Raw genomic sequence first — 20,619 nt, forward strand, 5'->3', positions numbered from 1 at the left:
TAATGGGAGAGAATTCTGGAGATACAGAGAAGTACAAAGGAAGGAAAGAACAGAGAGAAACAAGAAGAAAGGTGTGGATAGGAAAAAGAATGTACCAAGAAGGGGTGAGATGTAGAAGAGGAATGGGAGATTCAGGCCAGGAGGGTCCCGGAAAGGAGAGTGGCCCCACTATTTGTCAAACCTCCAAATCAGGATGACAGGGATTAGGAAGCAGCCTCGCCCATGGGCTGAATTGCAGCCTCCGCTCAGGGAACCCTGAGCAAATACGCCCTGATCCCCACATAAAGGGCCAATTAACTGCGCCGTCTCTGGGAACAAATCCGCTAACAGGGTGACAAGCCCCTAGACGCTGGCAGGCGCTGTGTTTGCTGAGAGGCCGACAGGGAGCAAATCAGGGGATTAGGATGGGGCAGGAGCCACATGGCAGGATGCAGTTTCCTGTCTGCTGCAACCCTCCACGCCCCACAGCAGGGCCAGGTGCCAGGACCCCGGATTTCTGTCCTGCCTTAGCCCTGGTGTGATGGAACCTGGGTGACCCCAGTCAGCAGGAGGCAGAGCAGAGGGCCCCCAGCCAGAAATCTGAAGCATCAGAGCAGAGAAAGTAGTACAATTTCTCCTTAACAGATGAGGAAATTGAAGTCCAGAGCGATGGTGTCTTCTAATTGGCATATATGGGATCGGAACGCATTTCTGGGCTGGTCATTCCTGAACGGGTTGATTTCTGGTGAGGGAAACCTATCCCTTAGATTCTATCTTACCTGAATGCAGCCTGGCCCTGGGGTAAGCGGCAGGCGTCATATCCCATCTTTTAGTATCCTGGTGCTTTAGAGAGAATGTGTCGCTACCCCCTCTCTCATCTACCCCAACTCATTTCAGCCTCATGGTCTGCTCGGATTTAAGCCATTTGTGGGGCGCCAGACCCCAAGTTCAGCACGGGCAGAGGAGGTGCTGAAAGAACAGCTCCCAGGGCGCTGCCTCCCACAATTCTGTCTCCGCGCCCCAACCCCCACCACCCCCAGCACCCCCAACACCCCCAGCACCTTTGCTTCCGGCTTTGCTAAATTCAGGGCAAAGCTGACTCGAGAGGGTAGGAAGATACCTAAACACCTGTTACTTTGTTAGTTTGAGGCCACAGGGGCCAGCGTGTGGATTGAGGGTGGAGTTTTGGGACAAGCCTGCCATCCTTTGACAAAGTCTCTGGTTCACTGGAGCGCTGCCTGCCCGAATACTCCAACACTTGAGTGTGCTTACTGTGGAACTCTACGACCGTATAGCAGACGCCTCTCTGGATCTCGACCTGTTCACCTAGCCCCTCCCAGGTCAGAAGCAGCGACCCCACTGAGGTGATCTCATCATACAGAAACTGATGACTGAGCTAGAACTCCACCACTCAGCCATCAACACGACCTTACCCCAGATCGGAAACCCCCGGTCTCTCTTCCCTTGACACCCCAATGCTATCTCCAGCCTAGGAAAGTGAGCGAGTGAGTGTGTGTGTACACGCGCGAGTGGACGGGTGGGTGGGCGGTGGGGGACTAGATCTTCAGGTAAAAAGAACTGCAGAAAATTCAGAAGCAGTCTGGACGGAGGAGAGGGGATCATGGTTTCTCCCCACTGCTCCCGTGGGAAAGACCGTTATCAGGATGTGCACGAGTTTTGCATCAACCCCTCCTCTTTTCTTGAACTTGCCTTTACAGAAACAATGTTGCTCTCTTTGTCTTTGTGCTGGACTATCTGATTCATTCAGTCTCCTCAAGAAGGTAAAACAATTTAATAGACAATGTCAGAGCACAGTAATGCAAAAGTATGCAAATCGATGCCAGAGGTATGCATATAGCTGTTAAATGCCTGGGAGCCTGGGGCTCCGCCCCCCTCCGGTTTTATTCTTGTTCTTAGCCTCCTGCAAGAACTAGTAGATTAGAGCGTCTGAAGCAGGACTCCGGTTCAGGACTCGGCACCTTGTCCCCTGGCTTCTCGGCTGCCAAACGGGCGGCCGCGGGGTAAAGGGGTGGACGTGCCATGCAGTTATTCCCCACCCACTCCCAACTTCCGCTCCAAACCACCCCAGCCTCCAGCACTGCGCCGCTAAGACCCCGGACTTGGGAGGAAATGAAAGCCAGGGCTTTGACAGCCAGGGGAGTGTTCTTGCTCTTTTGCCTAAGGGCCGTTAAAAGAGAGATGGGATTCTTGTTTTAAAGTCAGTCATAAGGGCAGAGTCCGACAGAGCCTCGCCCCTCATCTTGGCTGCTTTGAGAAAGGAGGGAAACTCTCCTGCGGTGTCCAGAACCCGACCCAGGACGCGGGGCGCGGGGCGGGGACTCCAACTCGCGCGCTACGCAACTCTAGTCTCTGGCCCTGCTAGTGGCCATCCGGGTGGGGATGGGAGGGTGGAAGGAGGCGGATTAATCCCTTAATTACGCCGTGATCGGCGTGGCACCTGCTTTCCGCCCGCCCAGCTCCCGGGGGACCCCGGCACTGGGGGGTGGAGAGAAGGACGAGGGAAGGAGGAGGGCACGCGGAGGCACGCACCGTACCCAGGCGCGCCGGCAGGAGAGCGGCACCGTGGCTGGGGCAGTGCGCAGAGGCTGTGGAGGGGCTTTCGGCTCCCGGCCCGCGGGTCTCAGACCCAGGGGCTGGGCCCCGAGCCCCCCGCCCCGGTCCCAGTTGGGTCGCGCCATGCTGCGCTACCTGCTCAAAACACTGCTGCAGATGAACTTGTTCGCGGACTCCCTGGCGGGGGACATTTCCAACTCCAGTGACCTGCTCTTCGGCTTCAACTCCTCGGTAGCGGCGCTCAACCACAGCCTGCTGCCCCCCGGCGATCCCTCTTTCAACGGTAAGACCTTGCTCCATGGGGACCTCAGATCAAGGGATGGTGTAAGGTGGGAGGGCGTCGTGGAAGGGGAGGTCAAAGAGCTCCTGTCCCAATAACTGGGACCAAGCGGCGCCTCCTAGCGCCTCCTCCGGATTGGGGACCAGGGGATAATTTGGAGCTTCTAGCACCCGAGTGGAGGTATCGACGGAAGATCGAGGGCTTGGGAGGAGATGGCTGCTAAGTCCGTTGCTCTCCACCTGCCCCACCGACCGCCACTGCCGCCCCAAGTGAGGAGAACCGTGGCTGGTGACGGGCAACTACGGAGCTTAGAGTGGCTGGGACCCACTGCAGGGAGGACAGAGGAGGAAACGCGGTGACCAAGCCGCACCACTTAGTGACTCACCCAGGTAGCAAGTTTTCCTTCGGGACCCTAAGTTTTCCAAGAGCTCACTTAGGATTAGGATGAGGAAGCTAAAATGTTGGGCGTGTTTACTACAGGGGGCGACAGACGCTGAGACCGTTTTAGGGAAACTCAGAAGTTTGCCCCTCAGAGGTGGAACTCACCCCGGCCCACCCCGCGGAACTGCGGCGGGCTGGCTGCGCCGGCGGCGAGGTCGTTACCGCTAATTACGGTGATTAATAAATGACTAGACAGCGCGCTCGCCCCTAGCGCGGCGGGGAGGCGGCCAGAGTCGATCTCCCGGAGTCTGGGGAGAGGCCCGATCGCGCCCCCTGCGGGCGGTGTCGGGAATCCCCCGCTTTCCCGGACCTCTTTGCGGGTGATTTCCCCCGTGGTTCCTCCCCAGTCCCCATCCCTTGACATCCACCCACTCGAATCTAGGGGCAGCACGGTCCTGGAAACTCGAAGATGACGGTAAAGGAGACCTAGACAATGTGCATGTGTTTGTGTCTGGGGTACTCCAGGTGCTGGGGGAGGAGCCCCAGAGCCCTATTAGCATGATCATTAGCTATTCATTAGCTGCTGTCTGAGCCTCTCCTGAGACCGGGAATGACAGGGAAGAAATTCCAGGGAAAGGGCGCCTGCAGCTGTGTCTACAGGAATTAGGGGGAAAGGGCCGACCAGAAGGGTGTGGTATGTACACGAAGGAGCAGGGACGAAGAAAGTCGGAAATGAGCCGGAGGTCTCCAAATTCCTGACCCGCTGTAGATTCCCAGGAGGGTAGGCACAGAGAGAGCCCTTCTCACAGACGCCCCAGACACACCTCCGTTCCCCCAGCGCTCTTAGGGTGTAGGTTCCACCATACACTGCCTCATTCAAGCTGGAAAATGTAAGGAGGTATGTAGGGAAGGCGTTGATGGCCACATTTTGCAAGTGAGGAAACAAATTCAGAAAAGATGAAAAGTACCCCAGGGGTCACAGAAGCAACATAAAGCTTAGCAATAACAAACCTATTTCCAGTACACTCTAATGATTTGTGAAGGGGAACAAAGGAATATTGGGGCCTTTTAGAATCTGAGTCAGGTATAGACTATAGTAGCCAAGATAAGCTAAGGTAGGCCAGGGAGGGAGAGCCCTCAAGTCATCACAGAATTGACATATATATTGAGCCTTCCCTCAATTGCTTTACATATATTATGATCTGAAGACAACCCTGTCACTACTCCCATATTTAAAATAAATAAACTGAGACTCAAACAAATTCAATAATTTGCCCAAGTTCTTGCAGTCTGGAAGTGTCAAATCTGAGATCCCATCCCTACTTGGTTCCAGGACGACCCCTGAGCTCTTCACCACTCTAGTGTCGCTCAGGATGGAGGTCTGTCTAAACCGGACGGGGACGAGGTGCAGGGGAAGAGACGACCGAGAAGCAGAGATCTCCATTTGGAAGGAAGCAACCGGAGAAAAATTACTCCCTTCCCTAAGTAGGAGGGACACTAATCTGGTCCTAGCCAGTTAAATAAATTCTCCCCGGGACAGTACCAGCATGGGGCAACCTCCTTCCGGCCTAGTCTCCATAAGAACTTCTCAGGGTAGGGGTGGGAAAATGAAACCCGATCCCACACGAAGCGTGAAGCTACAGGGAGGTCCCTGCGGATTTTGGAACAGAGTGGGAGGGGCGCGGGCGGGGAAGGGTAAGGTAGAAAACAGAAGCGGGGGTAGTCCCTGGTTATCGGAGGACACCAAATCACGCGAGGCAGCAGCGGCGCCTACTGGCCGCCATGGGTCACGAATCCACTTCAGAAGAAGCTGGAAGTGTCTGAGCCTAAGGGGTTCCAGGATCCTGGATCCCAAGGCAAGTGCAGAGGATGAAGCCAGCAGAAGTCTGTAGGCCAAGTGAGAGGCAGGAACAGAACATCCAGGTGAATGGATCTGATGAGACAGGAAGGAGAGGAATCCCCTTCCCAGTGGTTCTTAGCCTCTATCCGTCGATCAACCTGTAGAATAATCTGTTGAAAACTTTGCACCTCTAGAAAAGGAGCCACTACTAACATTTTCACTACCATTTTCACTCAAGTCCTGTGACTCTACAGGTTTTTCCAAGCATGATTGTCTGGGGTGTCAGTAAGAGGGGCACCTGGCTGGCTCAGTTGGGAGAGCAGGTGACTCTTGATCTCAAGGTTGTGAGTTGGAGCCCCATGTTGGGCATTGAGTTTACTTAATAAAAAAAAATTTTTTTTTAAGAAATGAAAAAGAAGAAGAAGGGCTCCATGTCCATGCATTGGCTCCAGGTTAAGAACCCCTTCTAGTCCAGTCTCTAGTCGGATCAATCTCCTCTTACCTTTCCTAAGGGAGGGACTCCAGGCTTGTCCCCATTCTCCATTTTTATGATCCGCGGCCATGCAGAGGGCCAAGAAACAAGTGTTAGCTCTGGTGCAGGTCTTCAGGGGCAAGGACAATCTGAAAACCAGTGAGGGTGGGAGACTGAATAACACTGGGCTGGAGGGGAAGCCCTGTCACTCAAACTTGGCCAGAGAGAAGGCTAGTGTCTGTCTTTGGGCAGCCTAGAAAGCCAGCCTAGGAGTTGGTGTCCTGATTCCTCTACCGATCTGCCTGTTTGTAACGTGTGTCCTCACCAGCCCAAGAACGTGGGAGTGCCTTCCCAGAGGAGACAATGGACCCTACAGAGAAAGGGTGGGCAGGGTGGGCAGGAGTGGTTATTTTTCTCTCTGGAGCCTCAATCTCTCCCCTAATTTCCCGGTCTAAATGCTCTGTGCCAACACCCCTACTCTTAGCGTCAAGGTTCGAGCCGGAGGACGCGATGCCGCGCATCGTGGAGCAGCCGCCTGATCTCTTGGTCTCCAGAGGCGAGCCGGCCACTCTGCCCTGTCGCGCGGAGGGCCGGCCCCGGCCCAACATCGAGTGGTACAAGAATGGGGCGCGAGTGGCCACTGCGCGCGAGGACCCGCGCGCGCACCGCCTGCTGCTGCCCAGCGGGGCACTCTTCTTCCCGCGCATCGTTCACGGGCGCCGCGCGCGGCCCGACGAAGGTGTCTACACTTGCGTGGCGCGCAACTACCTGGGGGCAGCTGCTAGTAGAAATGCCTCGCTAGAAGTGGCAGGTGAGAGTCCGCACTGTCCGCTGGTTGCTTCCCCAGCCTAGGGGAGGCGGGAGGGTACCAGATAATCCGATCCAGAACCAGCCCGATCTCAGCTCCTTCAACATCTTCTTTGGAGACCGTGACCTTTGGTCTCTAACATCCATGCCTTGACCGGAGGGAGGAAGTGGCCCTGGTATTTTGGCCCCTGGGCAAGAGTTCCCGTCTGCGGTGATACAGCCCTCCCCAAAACAATTGCCTTGTGTCTTAACCCAGTTACTCCCGTTTATTCCCCTGGTCATTCATTCTCACTGTCTCTTTGTCTCTGTCTCTGTCCTTGTCTGTCTGTCTCTCTTTACAGTCCTCCGTGATGATTTCCGGCAGTCTCCTGGGAACGTGGTGGTGGCAGTGGGGGAGCCAGCGGTAATGGAATGCGTGCCCCCCCGTGGCCACCCAGAGCCTTCCGTGTCTTGGAGGAAGGACAGTGCAAGACTCAAGGAGGAGGAGGGAAGGATCACGGTGAGGAGGCGTGCCCTGGCTAGGGATCTGACTAAGGGCCAGGGCCAGAGCCATCATGAAAGGTGGAGCCACAGGTTAGGGGGTTGGGTATGTCTCAAAGGAGGAAGCAGTGAATCTCAGGGTCTTGGAGGGGCGAGGAATAATGTCTTAGATGTGATAAGGCAGGAGATTTAAGGTCAGGGTATCAGCTGACCAGAGACTGAGAGGCAGCTATTAAGTAAGGGATAAGTTAAGGATGGATAGGAAGAAACTGGTATGAATTAGGTGGGGAGCAAGATGCCCCAGGGACTTGTGGGAGGTGGTTTGGGCTGTGGGAACAAACACAGACCTGAGCCCCACCTTGGGTAAATCACTTAAGGATTCCTTATCTGATAAGTGAGTCAACTTTACAGGTTTTCATTAGTTTACTAGGAGGATCAAATAAATAAATATACTTTGATGGTTACAAAAGACCAAAGTTACCATTATTACTCTGCAGATTCGTGGAGGGAAGCTGATGATGTCACATACACTCAAGAGTGATGCAGGGATGTATGTGTGTGTGGCCTCCAACATGGCAGGAGAACGGGAGAGTGGGGCAGCCGAACTTGTGGTCCTGGGTAGGCACAGGGAGTTTGGGAATTATGGGGGTGTGCAGCCTGGGCAGTAAGAAGCTGTGCAGATCCCTTGATGATTCACTCCTTCCCGATCCATAGAGCGACCCTCATTCCTGCGTAGACCTGTGAATCAGGTGGTCCTGGCAGATGCCCCCGTGGATTTCCCATGTGAGGTGCAAGGAGATCCGCCACCTCGTCTAAGATGGCGCAAGGAAGATGGGGAACTACCCACAGGCAGGTGAGAAGCCCCCTCCTCCTGCCTGTAAGGAGACCCAACCACTCAAGAGCACACCCTGCCCTAGAAAAGGGACAGGCAGACACCCTCTCACTTGACAGCTCAGAGAAATCTGTTACCCTGGAGCCTGTGGCCCCTCCCCTCTCCAGTCCCCAGCTCCTTTCATGGGTCCGTGGGTACCAGCCTCTGTCCCTGTTGAGGCCTACCTTGTCTTTACGTACCCTGATCCTGGTGTCTGTCTGGGGGAGAGAGAAGGGGTCTCTAGCTGTGGCCAACCCATTCTGGGGGTGGGGAGTGGAGCAGGTATGAGATCCGGAGTGACCACAGCCTTTGGATCGGGCGTGTGAGTGCGGACGATGAGGGGACGTACACCTGTGTGGCTGAGAACAGCGTGGGCCGTGCCGAAGCATCTGGCTCCCTCAGTGTTCACGGTGAGGGCTGGCCTGGGACTGTCAGAAGCAGGGATGAAATGAGGGACCAGGGAGGATGGGATGAAGAGGAGAATGAGGGACAAAGGACAGAATGGGAGATATGGTGGTGGGGGGGGATCCCTTGACACTTCTAGAAGGAGAGAGCTGAACAGGCTTGAACAAGAGATGGATATCTGCTCTTACTTAAGCCAAGCTTGGGCTTCTCTCTCCTGTTCCCTCAGTCTCCCTTCTGAGTACCCTGACTCCCTGTTCCTTTATCCCCTCCCCCTTCCCAGTCCCTCCCCAGCTGGTCACCCAGCCCCAGGACCAGATGGCAGCTCCTGGAGAGAGCGTGGCTTTCCAATGCGAGACCAAAGGAAACCCCCCACCTGCCATCTTCTGGCAGAAGGAGGGAAGTCAAGTAGGTGGCCAGCTGCATGGTGGGCCTTCCCACAATCTTCTCCTCTGGGTCTTAGCCTCCCCGCTTCTGTATTCTCTGCACACTTCTCTCTGTTTTACCTTTGGTCCTCCCAGAAACCCTTGCAGGTTATTTGGGTGGGTCAAATAAGATAATGAATATAAAAGGGCTAGCTAACATACCGAACACTTTAAAAAAAAAAAAAACTGATAATATGTTTAGGTGAAAGGAAATAGTCCTGTATGGTAATTCCTTGGAGAATCCTTCTATTTTAGGCAAGGCTGCCCTGAGGATGTAGCACATCCACTTGGATGCCTCCTCTCCCAGACACCTGGGGTCTGGGCTTTAATATGCTGCTCTGGAAAGTGTGTACTGTACCAAAGCTGCCCAGCGAACAGCATTACTTGCTCATCATTTTACAAGGGACTTCCACCAGGGGGAGCTCACAGGCACCCCTCTCCAATCTTTGCAAACAAATTGCTGATTGCACAACAGGAAGGAATATTAACTGAAGTTACAACATGAGTCCCGCCCACTAGGTGAAAGGTGGGCATTTTGCTCCTAGGAAGCAGGGTCAGTATAATAAAATAAGTCTGCCTAACTCCACCTCCCTGGAAAACCAGCTCTCCCACTACCTCATTTCAAATCCACAGCCACAATTTTCCAATATCTTCTCTAGCATCTGGGATTGCTGTATTTTAAATGAATAAAAATGCTGGTGGTAGTAGAGGGTGGGAGTAGGTATCCATCAGGGGATCAGCCTGGTGCCATTTACCTGTGACCCAACCACCTTCCCTACCTTCCATGTATCTAGGTAACGTAAAATGTTAAAGCCAGAAAGAAGGGGAAAGTTTTTGACAATTATCACACAATGCATTAAAAGATTTTCATATGTTTAGTCATTTAATCCTCATGACTATCCTCATGACTATCAACTTTGTGGAAACTGGGGCTCAGGAAGGTTAAATATGTTGCTCAGAGTTTCCCAACTAGTAATCACAAAGCTAGGAAGTGCACCCCAATATCATCTCATAAAATTTCCACATTTTTGTGAGTCAATCTAACTATTTTGCCCAAGGTCATATAACTGGCTGGGGACAGTATGAACTAGAACCTTAGGGATTCTCTGAATTCAGGGGTTGATGGGAATGGGGATCTCTCTGCCAGCTGCCTGTTCATTCCTTGTCTCGTGTCCTGGCTTTGTCCACAGGTCCTGCTTTTCCCCAGTCAGCCACTTCAGCCCAAGGGGCGCTTCTCAGTCTCTCCCAGAGGCCAGCTGAACATTACTGATGTGCAGAGTGGGGACGCTGGCTACTATGTGTGTCAGGCTGTTAGTGTGGCCGGCAGCATCCTGGCCAAGGCCCTGTTGGAGGTAAAAGCAGGTAAGTGCTCATGGAGAGAGGCCTGGCCCCATGGCCTGGAAGGAAATCATGGCTTAAGGACATCTGTTTTTCTTGGGTTCTGTATCATATGTCTGCAAGGGGAGGGGCGTGTTCCTGAGACATGGCCTTGAAGTTAGGAAATCAGCTACAGAAGCCAGTAATAGATGGCTGGTTCCAGGCAGAGACTACAGATGGTTATCGAAACCCTTCCAATCTCCAGGGGAAGGAGGGCTGAAGGAGCAGAGAAGGAGGACAAGGGGCTGGTTTCCTGAACCCAGGATCCTCTCCTGAGGTGCCCAAGTTCTTCCTCTCTCAGCCTCCTCCTTGGACGGGCTGCCTCCCATCATCCTCCAGGGACCAGCCAATCAGACGCTGGCACTTGGCTCCTCTGTGTGGCTGCCATGCAGAGTGACTGGGAACCCTCAACCTAGCATCCAGTGGAAGAAGGACGGGCAGTGGCTGCAGGGGGACGACGTGCAACTCAATCTAATGGCCAACGGTACCCTGTACATCGCCAGGGTGCAGGTGAGTCTCACCCCTGGGCCCTGAGTAACCGAGAATGGCCACACAGTCCACATGCCCAAATCTCGGAAGTACCCTCTGGGACTAACTCCATTTCTACTCCTCTGCTTAGACGGCCTAAAGTGTACAATGCCCTCACCACCCTTCTGTATACCCACTGCCACCCCCTCGCCCTACCTTGATCCACTCTGTTTGCCAGTCCTCTACCCTCTCCCGCAGGAGATGGACATGGGTTTCTACAGCTGTGTGGCCAAGAGTTCCACAGGGGAGGCCACATGGAGTAGCTGGCTTAGGAGGCGGGGTGAGTTTTGTTTGTCCCCTTGCTTTGCCAGCACCTTCATCCAAACCTGCTTCGAAGGTACTCAGTACCTCCCTGAGCCCCAGAACTGATTTATCTTCCAAATGCCACGGCCATGGTGGTGAGGAGGAGCTTGACACAAGTGATGCCCTCGGGAGGCAGATGTGAGGAGGGGTCAGTTCAGTAACCACGTCCCCGTCTCCACCATTACCAATGCCACAGCCCCAGAGCTTCTCTGGGAAGGAGGCTGGTGACGCAGGTGCCGTCCCTTTCCCATCCTTCTACTGAAAGATTATCGCCTCACTGCAGAGGACTGGGGAGTTTCATCAGAGCCCCCTACGGAGCCCAGTACCCCTCCAGGGCCTCCCTCTCAGCCACTGGTCACTGAGATCACCAAGAACAGCATTACCCTGACCTGGAAGCCCAACCCGCAGGCGGGGGCCACAGTCACCTCTTACGTGATAGAGGCCTTCAGGTATGGAGAAAATGTTGAAAGCAAACCTGGAAAGATGGAAGAAGGGAATCTTATGTCCTTAGGGTCTTTGCTATGGTGGGGAGAGTTTTGCCAGTTCCCTCTCCCAGGGCAAGGAGATAGTAGGGGGCCACAGAGAATGGATGAGGGGTCCCCAGGCTCAGACAAGTCTGTCACCCCATTCCTGTTGCAGCCAAGCAGCTGGCAACACGTGGCGGACAGTGGCAGATGGCGTGCAGCTGGAGACACACACTGTCAGCGGTCTGCAGCCCAACACCATCTATCTGTTCCTGGTACGAGCTGTGGGAGCCTGGGGCCTCAGTGAGCCCAGCCCTGTCTCTGAGCCTGTCCGCACCCGGGGTGAGTAGGGCCAGAGTCCCTGGCTCAAGGCTATGACATGAAATGCTGCAGAGCACGCCTCCCCCCAAACCACGGGAGCACAGCCACTCTCTTCTGCTGTGTCATGTCTCTACTGTGGCCCAGCCTGGAGTAGGTCAGGCCTCCCTCTCATCTAGGGACAAGAGAAGAGGGGATTACCCACAGATAACGTAGCTTATGAGGACTGGAAGGGACACTGGAGAGTTCATCTTCATGTTAGAGATGAGGAACTGAGGTCTTTAAAGGCTACATATGTGGTTATGCAGAAAGTAGATTCACATTTGCTGGACACACAGGCCCACCTCTGGAAGCTATTCCCCTGACCAGCCCCCTCCTGAGGCTGGGGTGTGCTCTGGAGGACTGAGGATACAGTCGGTACAGCACACTTTCAGTCTGACTCTATCCTTGGTGGCCCTTGCTGAGTGGGCTTTTTGGTCAATAGACAGCAACCCATCCAGGCCAGTGGAGGACCCATGGAGAGGCCAGAGGGGACTGGCTGAAGTGGCCGTGCGTATGCAGGAGCCCATAGTCCTTGGGCCCCGGACCTTGCAGGTGTCCTGGACTGTGAGTGTGGCATGGGGATGAGGTTAAGGGCAGGGACTATGATGGGGGTGGTAGAGATCTCCAAGAATGGGTACGGGAAAGTGGGAAGTGAGTGGCTGGGAAAGACAGGTAAGTGGAGGAGGGACAGGACCTGGAGGACTTGTGTGGTCCTTACTTCTCCTTCTGGTATGCTTTGTCCTGTCTCCTGTAGGTAGATGGCCCAGTCCAGCTGGTGCAAGGTTTCCGAGTGTCTTGGAAGGTAGCAGGCCCTGATGGGGGACACTGGACAGTACTGGACCTACAGTCCCCAAGCCAGCAAAGTACTGTGCTAAGAGGACTCCCCCCAGGGACCCAAATTCAGGTCAAGGTGCAAGCCCAAGGCCAGGAGGGGCTGGGGCCTGAAAGTCCCTTCATGACCAGAAGCATTCCTGAGGAGGGTAAGGGAGGTGGTGCACAGAGCTGATGAATAGACAACAGGAAAGAGGGAGTGGGGGAGGATAAAGGTTTGCAGGGGGAGAGCAAGGGGAGTTGTGGGAAGAAAAGATACCTTCCTTCCCTAAGATGTCAACCTGGGAGGGGGCAGGTTGGGGCAGGAAGGGTAGCTGGCATGACTGTGTCTTTCTCACCATGCTCTACCCTGGCCCAGCCCCCAGTGGTCCCCCCCAGGGAGTGACAGTAGCCCTGGGGGGTGAAGGCAACAGCAGTGTCACAGTGTCCTGGGAACCTCCACTCCCTTCCCAGCAAAATGGGATCATCAAGGAATACCAGGTACAGGGTTTGGGAAGGGACTGGGGAGGGGAGGGAGAGGGAGGATCTAGGGGCTAGGATTAGGGAGGAGGAAACCCAGGACTGGCTTTGGGGTTGGAGATGAGGTTGGGGGAAAGGAGAGAGGTTTCAAGAGTATCCCTCCAGGCTGAACGATGCCTGGCTAAGCCCCGTCTACCATTCAGAGCTTCAAGTTTCCACGTGAGGCCAGGATCCCATTTCAGACTCTCTGAACCCCGGTCTCCTCTCCCCAGATATGGTGCCTGGGCAATGAGAGTCGCTTCCACCTCAACCGGTCTGCGGCAGGCTGGGCACGCTCTGCGGTGCTCCGGGGACTGCTGCCCGGTGTTCTCTACCGGACCCAGGTCGCGGCGGCCACCAGCGTGGGCGTGGGCGTGGCCAGTGCCCCGGTGTCAGTGCAACTGCGTGAGTCCGGGGGTGGGAGTGGGAGTGGGGGTGGGGGTGGGCGCGCTGGGGAACTGAAGTGGGGTCCTAGTGTAACCGTGCCTGCGGGGTCAGGGATGACCCCTTCCTCGCTCCCGGGTTTCCAGGCCCCTAGTCCCCTCACCTTTCTGACCCCTACAGCTTCCCCGCCGGGATTGGAGCCTGGGCTTGAGGTGGGCCCGGGGCTGGCGGAGCGGCTGGCGAAGGTGTTGCGGGAGCCTGCCTTCCTCGCGGGCAGCGGCGCCGCGTGCGGGGCGCTGCTCCTCGGGCTCTGCGGCGTCCTCTACCGGCGCCGGAGGCAGCGCAAGGAGCTCAGTCACTACACGGGTGAGCGGGACCTGGGGGCCTGCGCGGGCCGAGGGGCGCACTTGGGCTTTGGGAAGACCGAGAGGAGCGCCTTGGAGTGGGCGGAGCCTGGAGGGAGGGAGGCGGGCGGAACCGAGAGCGGGACGGGAGGGGCTCACGGCTCGGTGAGTGGGGGGGCGGGGGAGTCAGAAGGAAGGGGTCGCACCACAGCTCAGCCCCTTGCAGAGGGGCGGGGTACGCAAAGATGGGGCAGGGAGCCGACGGGACTGGGGGAACGGCGGAGCCCGTACCTGAATCTGGGGACAGGGGTAAAATTTCCCCCTAAGATGCCTCGATAAGACAGCGGGCTTTGCCATCCGTCTCTGTATAGAAGGGGCAATTCTGGAGAGGGGGAAAACTCATTTCCTGAAAGGCGGGGCCTAGCAGCAGGTGGGTGGCCAGGACCCTGGACGTTAAATTGTGGGGCGGGATCTGGGTGGAAAGGTGGGGCCCGCTGAGAGGGGCGACTTGATTTCTGCTACTCCCCGATAAGGGGCGTGTCTGGAGAGATTCAGAGGTCTCTGAGATCAGGGGGCCCCCCCATCTTGGCTACACATAAGAATCACTTGGGAACTTTAGAAAAATACTGATGCTTGAGTCCCACTCCTAGAAATTCTGATGAAATTGGTCCAGGGTACAGGTTGAGTGGTGGAATTGGGACCGGGGCCAAGAAGGGGACAAGAATGTGAGTATTTCTGACCCTTTCTCCATTTACCCTCCTCTTTCTCCCATGGATTCCTTTTCGGAAGCCTCCTTTGCCTACACACCTGCAGGTAAGATATCTCTGCTCCAGTGGGGTTCAGACCCCAAGTACGGGCCCTTCTCTCACTTAGTGTCCCCCTCATCTTCCCCAGTGTCCTTCCCACACTCAGAGGGCCTCTCTGGTGCCAGTTCCAGGTAATCCTCTTAATTCATCTCTCAAGGATAATCCCCTCCATCAAGAGACTATTCTCCTTCCTCCCCAGGCCTCAGTGCCTCCCCACGCTGCCTACCACCTGTCACCCCCAAATTCTCCATCACTGCCCTAGGACTCCTGGTTACTGTTACATTCGCTGGCCTGTTCGGCCTCTCAGTCCCCAGCGTTCACGTGCTTTCCCTCAGGCCACCCATGGGCCTTGGCCCCGCCCCCTACCCATGGCTAGCAGACTCGTGGCCCCACCCATCTCGAAGCCCCTCAGCCCCGGAGCCCAGGGGAAGCTGCTGCCCCAGCAATCCTGACCCAGATGACAGATATTACAATGGTGAGGAGTTCTAATTCTCTCAGGGGCACACCTGGCCCCCAACACCCTTCTCTCCTCTCAACCTACTGGGGCAAACTGAAGGGAGCCGAGGATTGCCAGTCTTCCTGAGGTTGGTCAGTCCTTGGGGAGGATATGAGTTGGGGGAGCCTCTCTCATGCCTAACCTTCACCCCGGTTTGGAAGTAAGGTTTGGGAAGGGGGAGAAGTTGGTCTGGTGGGATCTCCTTTTGCCCTCCATTCTCCTGTTGTCCGCTATTTTTCTGTCTCTGCCCCCTGCCCCTTGCCTCCCCCCCTGGCCTCCCTCTTTCTCCTCCTCAGAAGCAGGAATCTCCCTGTACCTGGCTCAGACGGCCCGGGGTCCTGCCGCCCCGACTGAGGGTCCTGTCTACAGCACCATTGACCCAGCTGGGGAGGAGCTGCAGACCTTCCACGGGGGATTCCCCCCAAATCCCTCAGGGGATCCAGGCACCTGGAGCCAGTACGCTCCTCCAGAATGGAGCCAGGGGAACAGTGGTATGACTGTGGTTCCAAATACCCCCCCCCCCTTTTAGCTCTGAGCAGAGGATCCCCAAAGAACATCCTTTACCGTTCCCCTCTGGGACCTAGCCCAGCACTTTCTTCTGACATTTCTCATCTGCCTCCTATCTTGGTGTGTCCCCATCCTACCCTCCTCAGGAGCCAGGGGAGGCAAAGTAAAGCTTCTGGGAAAACCTGTGCAGATGCCCTCTCTCAACTGGCCAGAAGCCCTGCCACCACCTCCCCCTTCCTGTGAACTGAGCTGCCTCCAGGGGCCTGAGGAGGAGCTGGAGGGCGGGTAAGGATGTGCCCTGCTGCGGATGCCCTATACAGATGGGACTGCAGGGCCTCCTGCAGGGGGAGGGCAGAGGTGCTGGGAGAGGAAGGGAAGAGGGCAACTGGAAGGCCAAGGGGAAGGTATGGAAGCTACTCAGTCACCCCTGTTTGCCCCCAGCTCAGAGCCAGAAGAGTGGTGTCCACCAATGCCTGAGAGGAGCCACCTGGCAGAGCCCAGCTCCAGTGGAGGGTGCTTGGTCCCTCCGTCCCAAGGGGAAGCCCCCTCTCCCACATCTTCCTATGGACAGCAGTCCACAGCCACTCTTACCCCCTCACCTCCTGACCCTCCCCAGCCCCCCACTGACATCCCCCATCTCCACCAGATGCCCAGGTAGGGAGGTATATGATGCCTTGCACATTATAGGCCCTGGGTACATATCTATGGAGTGGATGACTGGATGGATAGATGAATGGATGGATGGATGGATGAATCTGGGACGCAGAGGTCTCATGGCCACGTCACAGTGGAAGTGTGATTTGGGAAGGAACGTGGAGGCTGACAAGGTCTCTCACTCCCTTCAGACTGTTTCTCCATTGGACTGGTTCTGCAAGCTTCTCGGGCATTTCAAAGACATGGCTCTCCTCATACTTCACTAGCTGGGGAGCCTTGTTGGGGGCAGGCTGTGCCTTATTCGTCTGAGTGTCTAGCACATGGTAGGCACTTAGCGTTTGTCACGTGAACAAATGCTGAGGCCTCATGTCATTGCAGGAGGGTGCCCCTTGGTCCAAGTTCCCCTCTCAGTGTATCCCAGCCCACTCTGAGTAGCCATGAAGGGAGGCCTGCTGGCCTGGGTGCTGGACCCACAGCCTCCCATCACCTCAGCCCCAGCCCTGTCCCTAGTACAGCCAGCAGTGCCCCAGGTGAGTCTGCAGAAGCCTTAACCTGCTCCTACTTCTCCATACCCTTCAGAAGCTTCTTTCTTCTTCATCCTCAAGCCTCTTTCCTGATCCTCTGTCTCACCTGCTCTTCCTGTCCCCTAATGCTACAGGGAGAACCCGGCAGGTCCCTGGGGAGATGACTCCTCCACTTCAAGCGCCCCGTGCCCGAATCCGGAAACCCAAGGCTGTTCCCTACCGACGGGAGCACAGTCCTGGGGGTGAGGGTGCCAGGGGCCTGAGAGATGGTGAAAGGAGGGGGAACAGGCAGGAAACCAAGGGTGAGCTCTGCTTGGGGGGGGGGTGGTGCTGGAGGAGGAAGCAGGTGCACCCAAATCTTGGGCTGTTCAGTCGCAGCCTCCTGGTGCCAGGGAGTAGGAGTGGGAGGAAGACTGGTATCAGGAGGAGCGGGAGACTCTGCTGAAAACAGGTCTCTCCCCAGACTTGCCCCCGCCGCCCTTGCCGCCACCAGAGGAAGAGGCAAGCTGGGCCGTAGGGCTGAGGGCAGCAGGCAGCATGTCCTCCTTGGAACGGGAACGGGAGCACAGTGGAGAGAGGAGAATGGTGCAGGCCGGGCCCTTGGGGGCCCAGCGGGGTCCCCACCTGGATGGTAAGGAGGGCCAGGAAAGGCCAGAAGGTCATCCCTACCCAAGAAGGTGGGACTGGCGGCTAGTGTAGTACAGCCATGAAGGACTAATATTCACCCAGCTTACCCCTCGTCTTCAGCGGGGTTCATGCACTTGATCAAATCCTACACATGTCTCTGTAGCTCTCTCTGGGAAAGATCCCCAGAAGTTGCCAAGTTGTATAGTTTCCCAGGACTGAAGCCCAGAAGAGGCAAGAGTGGGACTCCATGTTCTGTCCCTCCTTTCCCAAGGCTCCCTCTGCCCGGGAGCTCCCTCTGGGTGTCTGAGCAGGTGCTATGTCAAGGCCATGTGCTGGGTGTTCTATGTCTCCTCAGCCCCCAGAAGGGCCTGGGCCCTATGCCTGCCCTCCACCCTCCTTCCAGATCTGGGATTGCAGTCAATGTGGCACAGTGGGCAAACAGTGACCTTCTGCTCTCTGCCCGGGCCTGGTGGCCCTTCTCTCTTGTGCTGCAGAAGAGGCCTGGCTCCCTTACAGCCGACCCAGCTTCCTGTCCCGGGGCCAGGGCACCAGCACCTGTTCCACAGCTGGCAGCAACTCCTCCAGAGGCTCCAGCAGCTCCCGAGGCTCCCGGGGCCCTGGACGGAGCCGGAGCCGGAGCCGGAGCCAAAGACCAGGACGGAAACGCGGAGAGGTGGGGGCTGGGGTAGGCAAACTATGGGAGACAAGAAGACTAGGAGGGGCGAGCCAAGGGATGATTGGAAACAGGAAAGGAGAGAAGGGCTTTCTGAGCAAGTGTCAAAAAGGAGGGGACCCAGTGGGCGAGGGGGAAGGGAGGGATCCTGGAGAACAGGTGACAAAGGGTGAGGACAAGGTGATATGTGGAGGAGCCTGGGCTCCCCAGAGGAGAGTGGGTTCAGGAGGAGGGCTGAGGAGAAAAGAGGCACGTCCCCCCCTATAGCCTGTTTGCCAGGGCCTAGGGCCTTGCAAACTAGCCTCTTTCTGTCTCTAGGAACCAAGATGACCCTGGATGAGGATATCGGGAGTTCCACGGGGAAGGGCTTGTCCCTGGGCCGGGAGCCTTGGATGGGAGTCCCTCCCCCTGGTAAATGGGTGTGAGCAGAGAGGAGCAGGGGGGGCCCTCTTCCCTCCCAGCAATGATGCTTAAAAGCCAGAGAGCCAGCTCTTCCTACCTGAAACTTTCCACCTCTTTCTACCTGAAACTCATGTCTAAAAGGGACAAATAAAAAGAGTCTGTTCAGAGCTCTGGGCCCTGCTTGTCTGGTTTCATGCGGGGCATGGGGAAGAAAGACTGCGAGACAGTGTAGATCAAGGCACTCGCTTGAAACTCTTCTGTCAAAGCACCAGCTGAGGACAGGGGCTAAGAGATGCTGGCCTGGCCTGCCTCCTGAAGGAGCTGAAACTTGTCCCACCTTCAGATAACTAAGCCAGGCTCTCCCTTGGTGCCCTCCTCTGTGGCCTATCTCCTCTCTAGGGGGAAATATGCCCCTAACAATAATAATGCAAAAAAGGAGTTGGGGCACCTTGGTGGCTCAGTCGGTTAGGCGTCCAACTTTGGGTCAGGTCATGATCTCATGGTTCGTGGGTTCGAGTCCTGCATCAGGCTCTGTGCTGATAGCTTAAAGCCTGAAGCCCGCTTCAGATTCTGTGTCTCCCTCTCTATCTGCCCCTCCCCCACTCACACTGTCTGTCACTCTCTCAAAAATAAATAAACATTAAAAAAAATTAAAAAAAAAATAGAAAGGAGTTGATGGGGGAAACCCTAGCCAAGAAGGGAAAACAGGCTTTTGTCAGGCTCCCTGACCCTGAATGTGTGCAAACAGATACCTCCTGGCCGGGCGAGACCCCAATGTGATGGGTTTGGCTGACACAGGATTTTTTAAAATATTGGCCCCGAATGCCATAGTGACCATTGCTCCCCCACCCACAGCCCATGCCACTCACTGGTTTTCTGTGGTTTGTTTCCTTCTCGTTTTTTCACCCCCAGGCTCAGGAACTGCTCTGGGCTCTCAGGGGATGGCCACTACTCCCCACCCCCACCCCAAGCCCAGGCCTCTGACCTCTCCTGCCACTTTGACCTAAGTGTGCACAAATCCCTTTTTCTCCTTTGGTCTGGCAAACAGGGTTGGAATGTTTTCAAAAGGAATTTTACCAGGAAACTAAAAGAAAAACAAAATCCAAAAAAGGAAAAGCAAATAGAGAGGAACGGATATGTATCCGGAGCACTGATTTCTCATCCTGAGATTATGACATTCCAGACCAGACTGGCCGGTTTAAGGTAGTTCAGGCAGCACCGTGTCCCCCAGGCCCGGCCTCACGCAGCCTCTGGGTTCAGAGCGGCCTCCAGGTAGAGCTGCCTTGGTTTCGGGGGGGGGGGGATTATCACCCCCTTCCAGGGCCTGCTTCCTGATCAGCCCTCCCTAAAGATGTCCTCCGGTGGCCCTGGTCACATGTAGGAACACCATCCCCTGCAGCTTGTGTGTGTCCTGCCCCTGCCTTTCCCACCAAGTTAGAAAAAAGACCAGCCCCCACCTGCCCCGCTTTCTGTGGCTCAGGCTTGTCAGTCCTGCTCCATTTCTCTGTGCTGTTGTTTTGTCTGAAGGGTGCTCACTAGGCAACCATTATAGGTGGTCCTACCTTTTGTGGAATCTAGCTACTTTGTCTATTTTAAGAAAACACCTGTTCTTAACCATCCGGGACTGGTCTCTGGGGAGCGGGGCACCGGGACCGCTGAAAACAGGAGTGTCTTCCCAGGACCAGTTGCTACGACCAGCAGACTGGGAAAATCTGATGGACGCATGTAATTCTTCCCTCGATTGCAGAACAGAAATAAGTGACACGCCCTGAGTGCCAACGAATGCTCAGTTCCGCCCCAACTGAGAGAATTCTTCCCATACCTCCAGGTACCCTCCCCAGAATGGTGCTCTGGGGGATGATCTCAACAAACTCAAGTCATTTCAGTTTAATGGTATCAATTTCTTAAGCTCATAGAGTCCACAGTATGAAGAGGGTGTTGGCCCCACATTTTCCCACCACCCTTCCTTTGGCTCCCTCCCTAGGTCCATTCTGGACCCTCTGCCTTGGAAACAAGGCTGGTCCTCACTGGGTGTTCCTCCATCCTTCCTTTACGGGTGTGGCTGGGGAGAAGTGAGCCTGCCTACGTAGGAAAGGTGCCTTCCTGAGGGGCATGGCTCCATAAAGCTCCTTCCCTAACCAGCCTGTCCCACAAGATGCTGTTGTCGTCTGGGAAGATCTCTGGTTCTTCCACTTCTGGTGATGCAAGTGGGGGGGTGGGGAGATCAGGAGATAAGCCTGCTTCTCACGCCACAAGACCCGGTTTGGGATGGATGGAGCAGAGGAGAAAGCAAGGGGTAGGAGTCAGACCGAGATGACTTTTTGCTCACT

General features: G+C 55.7%; 1 protein-coding gene across 1 annotated transcript; it reads left to right on the forward strand.

The window, feature by feature from the left end:
- The first annotated feature begins 2,676 nt into the window (after positions 1-2,676).
- On the forward strand, positions 2,677-20,491 carry ROBO3 (roundabout guidance receptor 3). Its single transcript, XM_047071948.1, has 28 exons — positions 2,677-2,836; positions 6,011-6,337; positions 6,675-6,832; positions 7,311-7,431; positions 7,528-7,666; positions 7,967-8,094; positions 8,370-8,494; positions 9,702-9,873; positions 10,190-10,398; positions 10,615-10,696; positions 11,003-11,168; positions 11,359-11,525; positions 11,986-12,107; positions 12,298-12,523; positions 12,733-12,854; positions 13,106-13,277; positions 13,437-13,622; positions 14,390-14,413; positions 14,495-14,537; positions 14,742-14,881; positions 15,199-15,393; positions 15,556-15,694; positions 15,851-16,063; positions 16,442-16,593; positions 16,722-16,829; positions 17,051-17,218; positions 17,709-17,899; positions 20,432-20,491. The coding sequence occupies exons 1-28, from the start codon at positions 2,677-2,679 to the stop codon at positions 20,489-20,491; spliced, it is 4,215 nt and encodes a 1,404-aa protein (XP_046927904.1).
- The last annotated feature ends 128 nt before the right edge of the window (positions 20,492-20,619 follow it).

This window comes from Lynx rufus, unplaced genomic scaffold (genome assembly GCF_022079265.1).
Source record: "Lynx rufus isolate CCGP_SWC_20201006 ecotype Redwood Valley unplaced genomic scaffold, mLynRuf1.p SCAF_9, whole genome shotgun sequence".
Taxonomy (NCBI): domain Eukaryota; kingdom Metazoa; phylum Chordata; class Mammalia; order Carnivora; family Felidae; genus Lynx; species Lynx rufus.

Excerpts from the sequence above, each read along its gene's own strand:
- ROBO3 (XM_047071948.1), top strand. The coding sequence starts at position 2,677 with ATGCTGCGCTACCTGCTCAAAACACTGCTGCAGATGAACTTGTTCGCG. Across the intron at positions 7,432-7,527 it reads AGCCGAACTTGTGGTCCTGG|AGCGACCCTCATTCCTGCGT; the intron begins GTAGGCACAGGG and ends CCCGATCCATAG. Across the intron at positions 15,695-15,850 it reads GAGGAGGAGCTGGAGGGCGG|CTCAGAGCCAGAAGAGTGGT; the intron begins GTAAGGATGTGC and ends GTTTGCCCCCAG.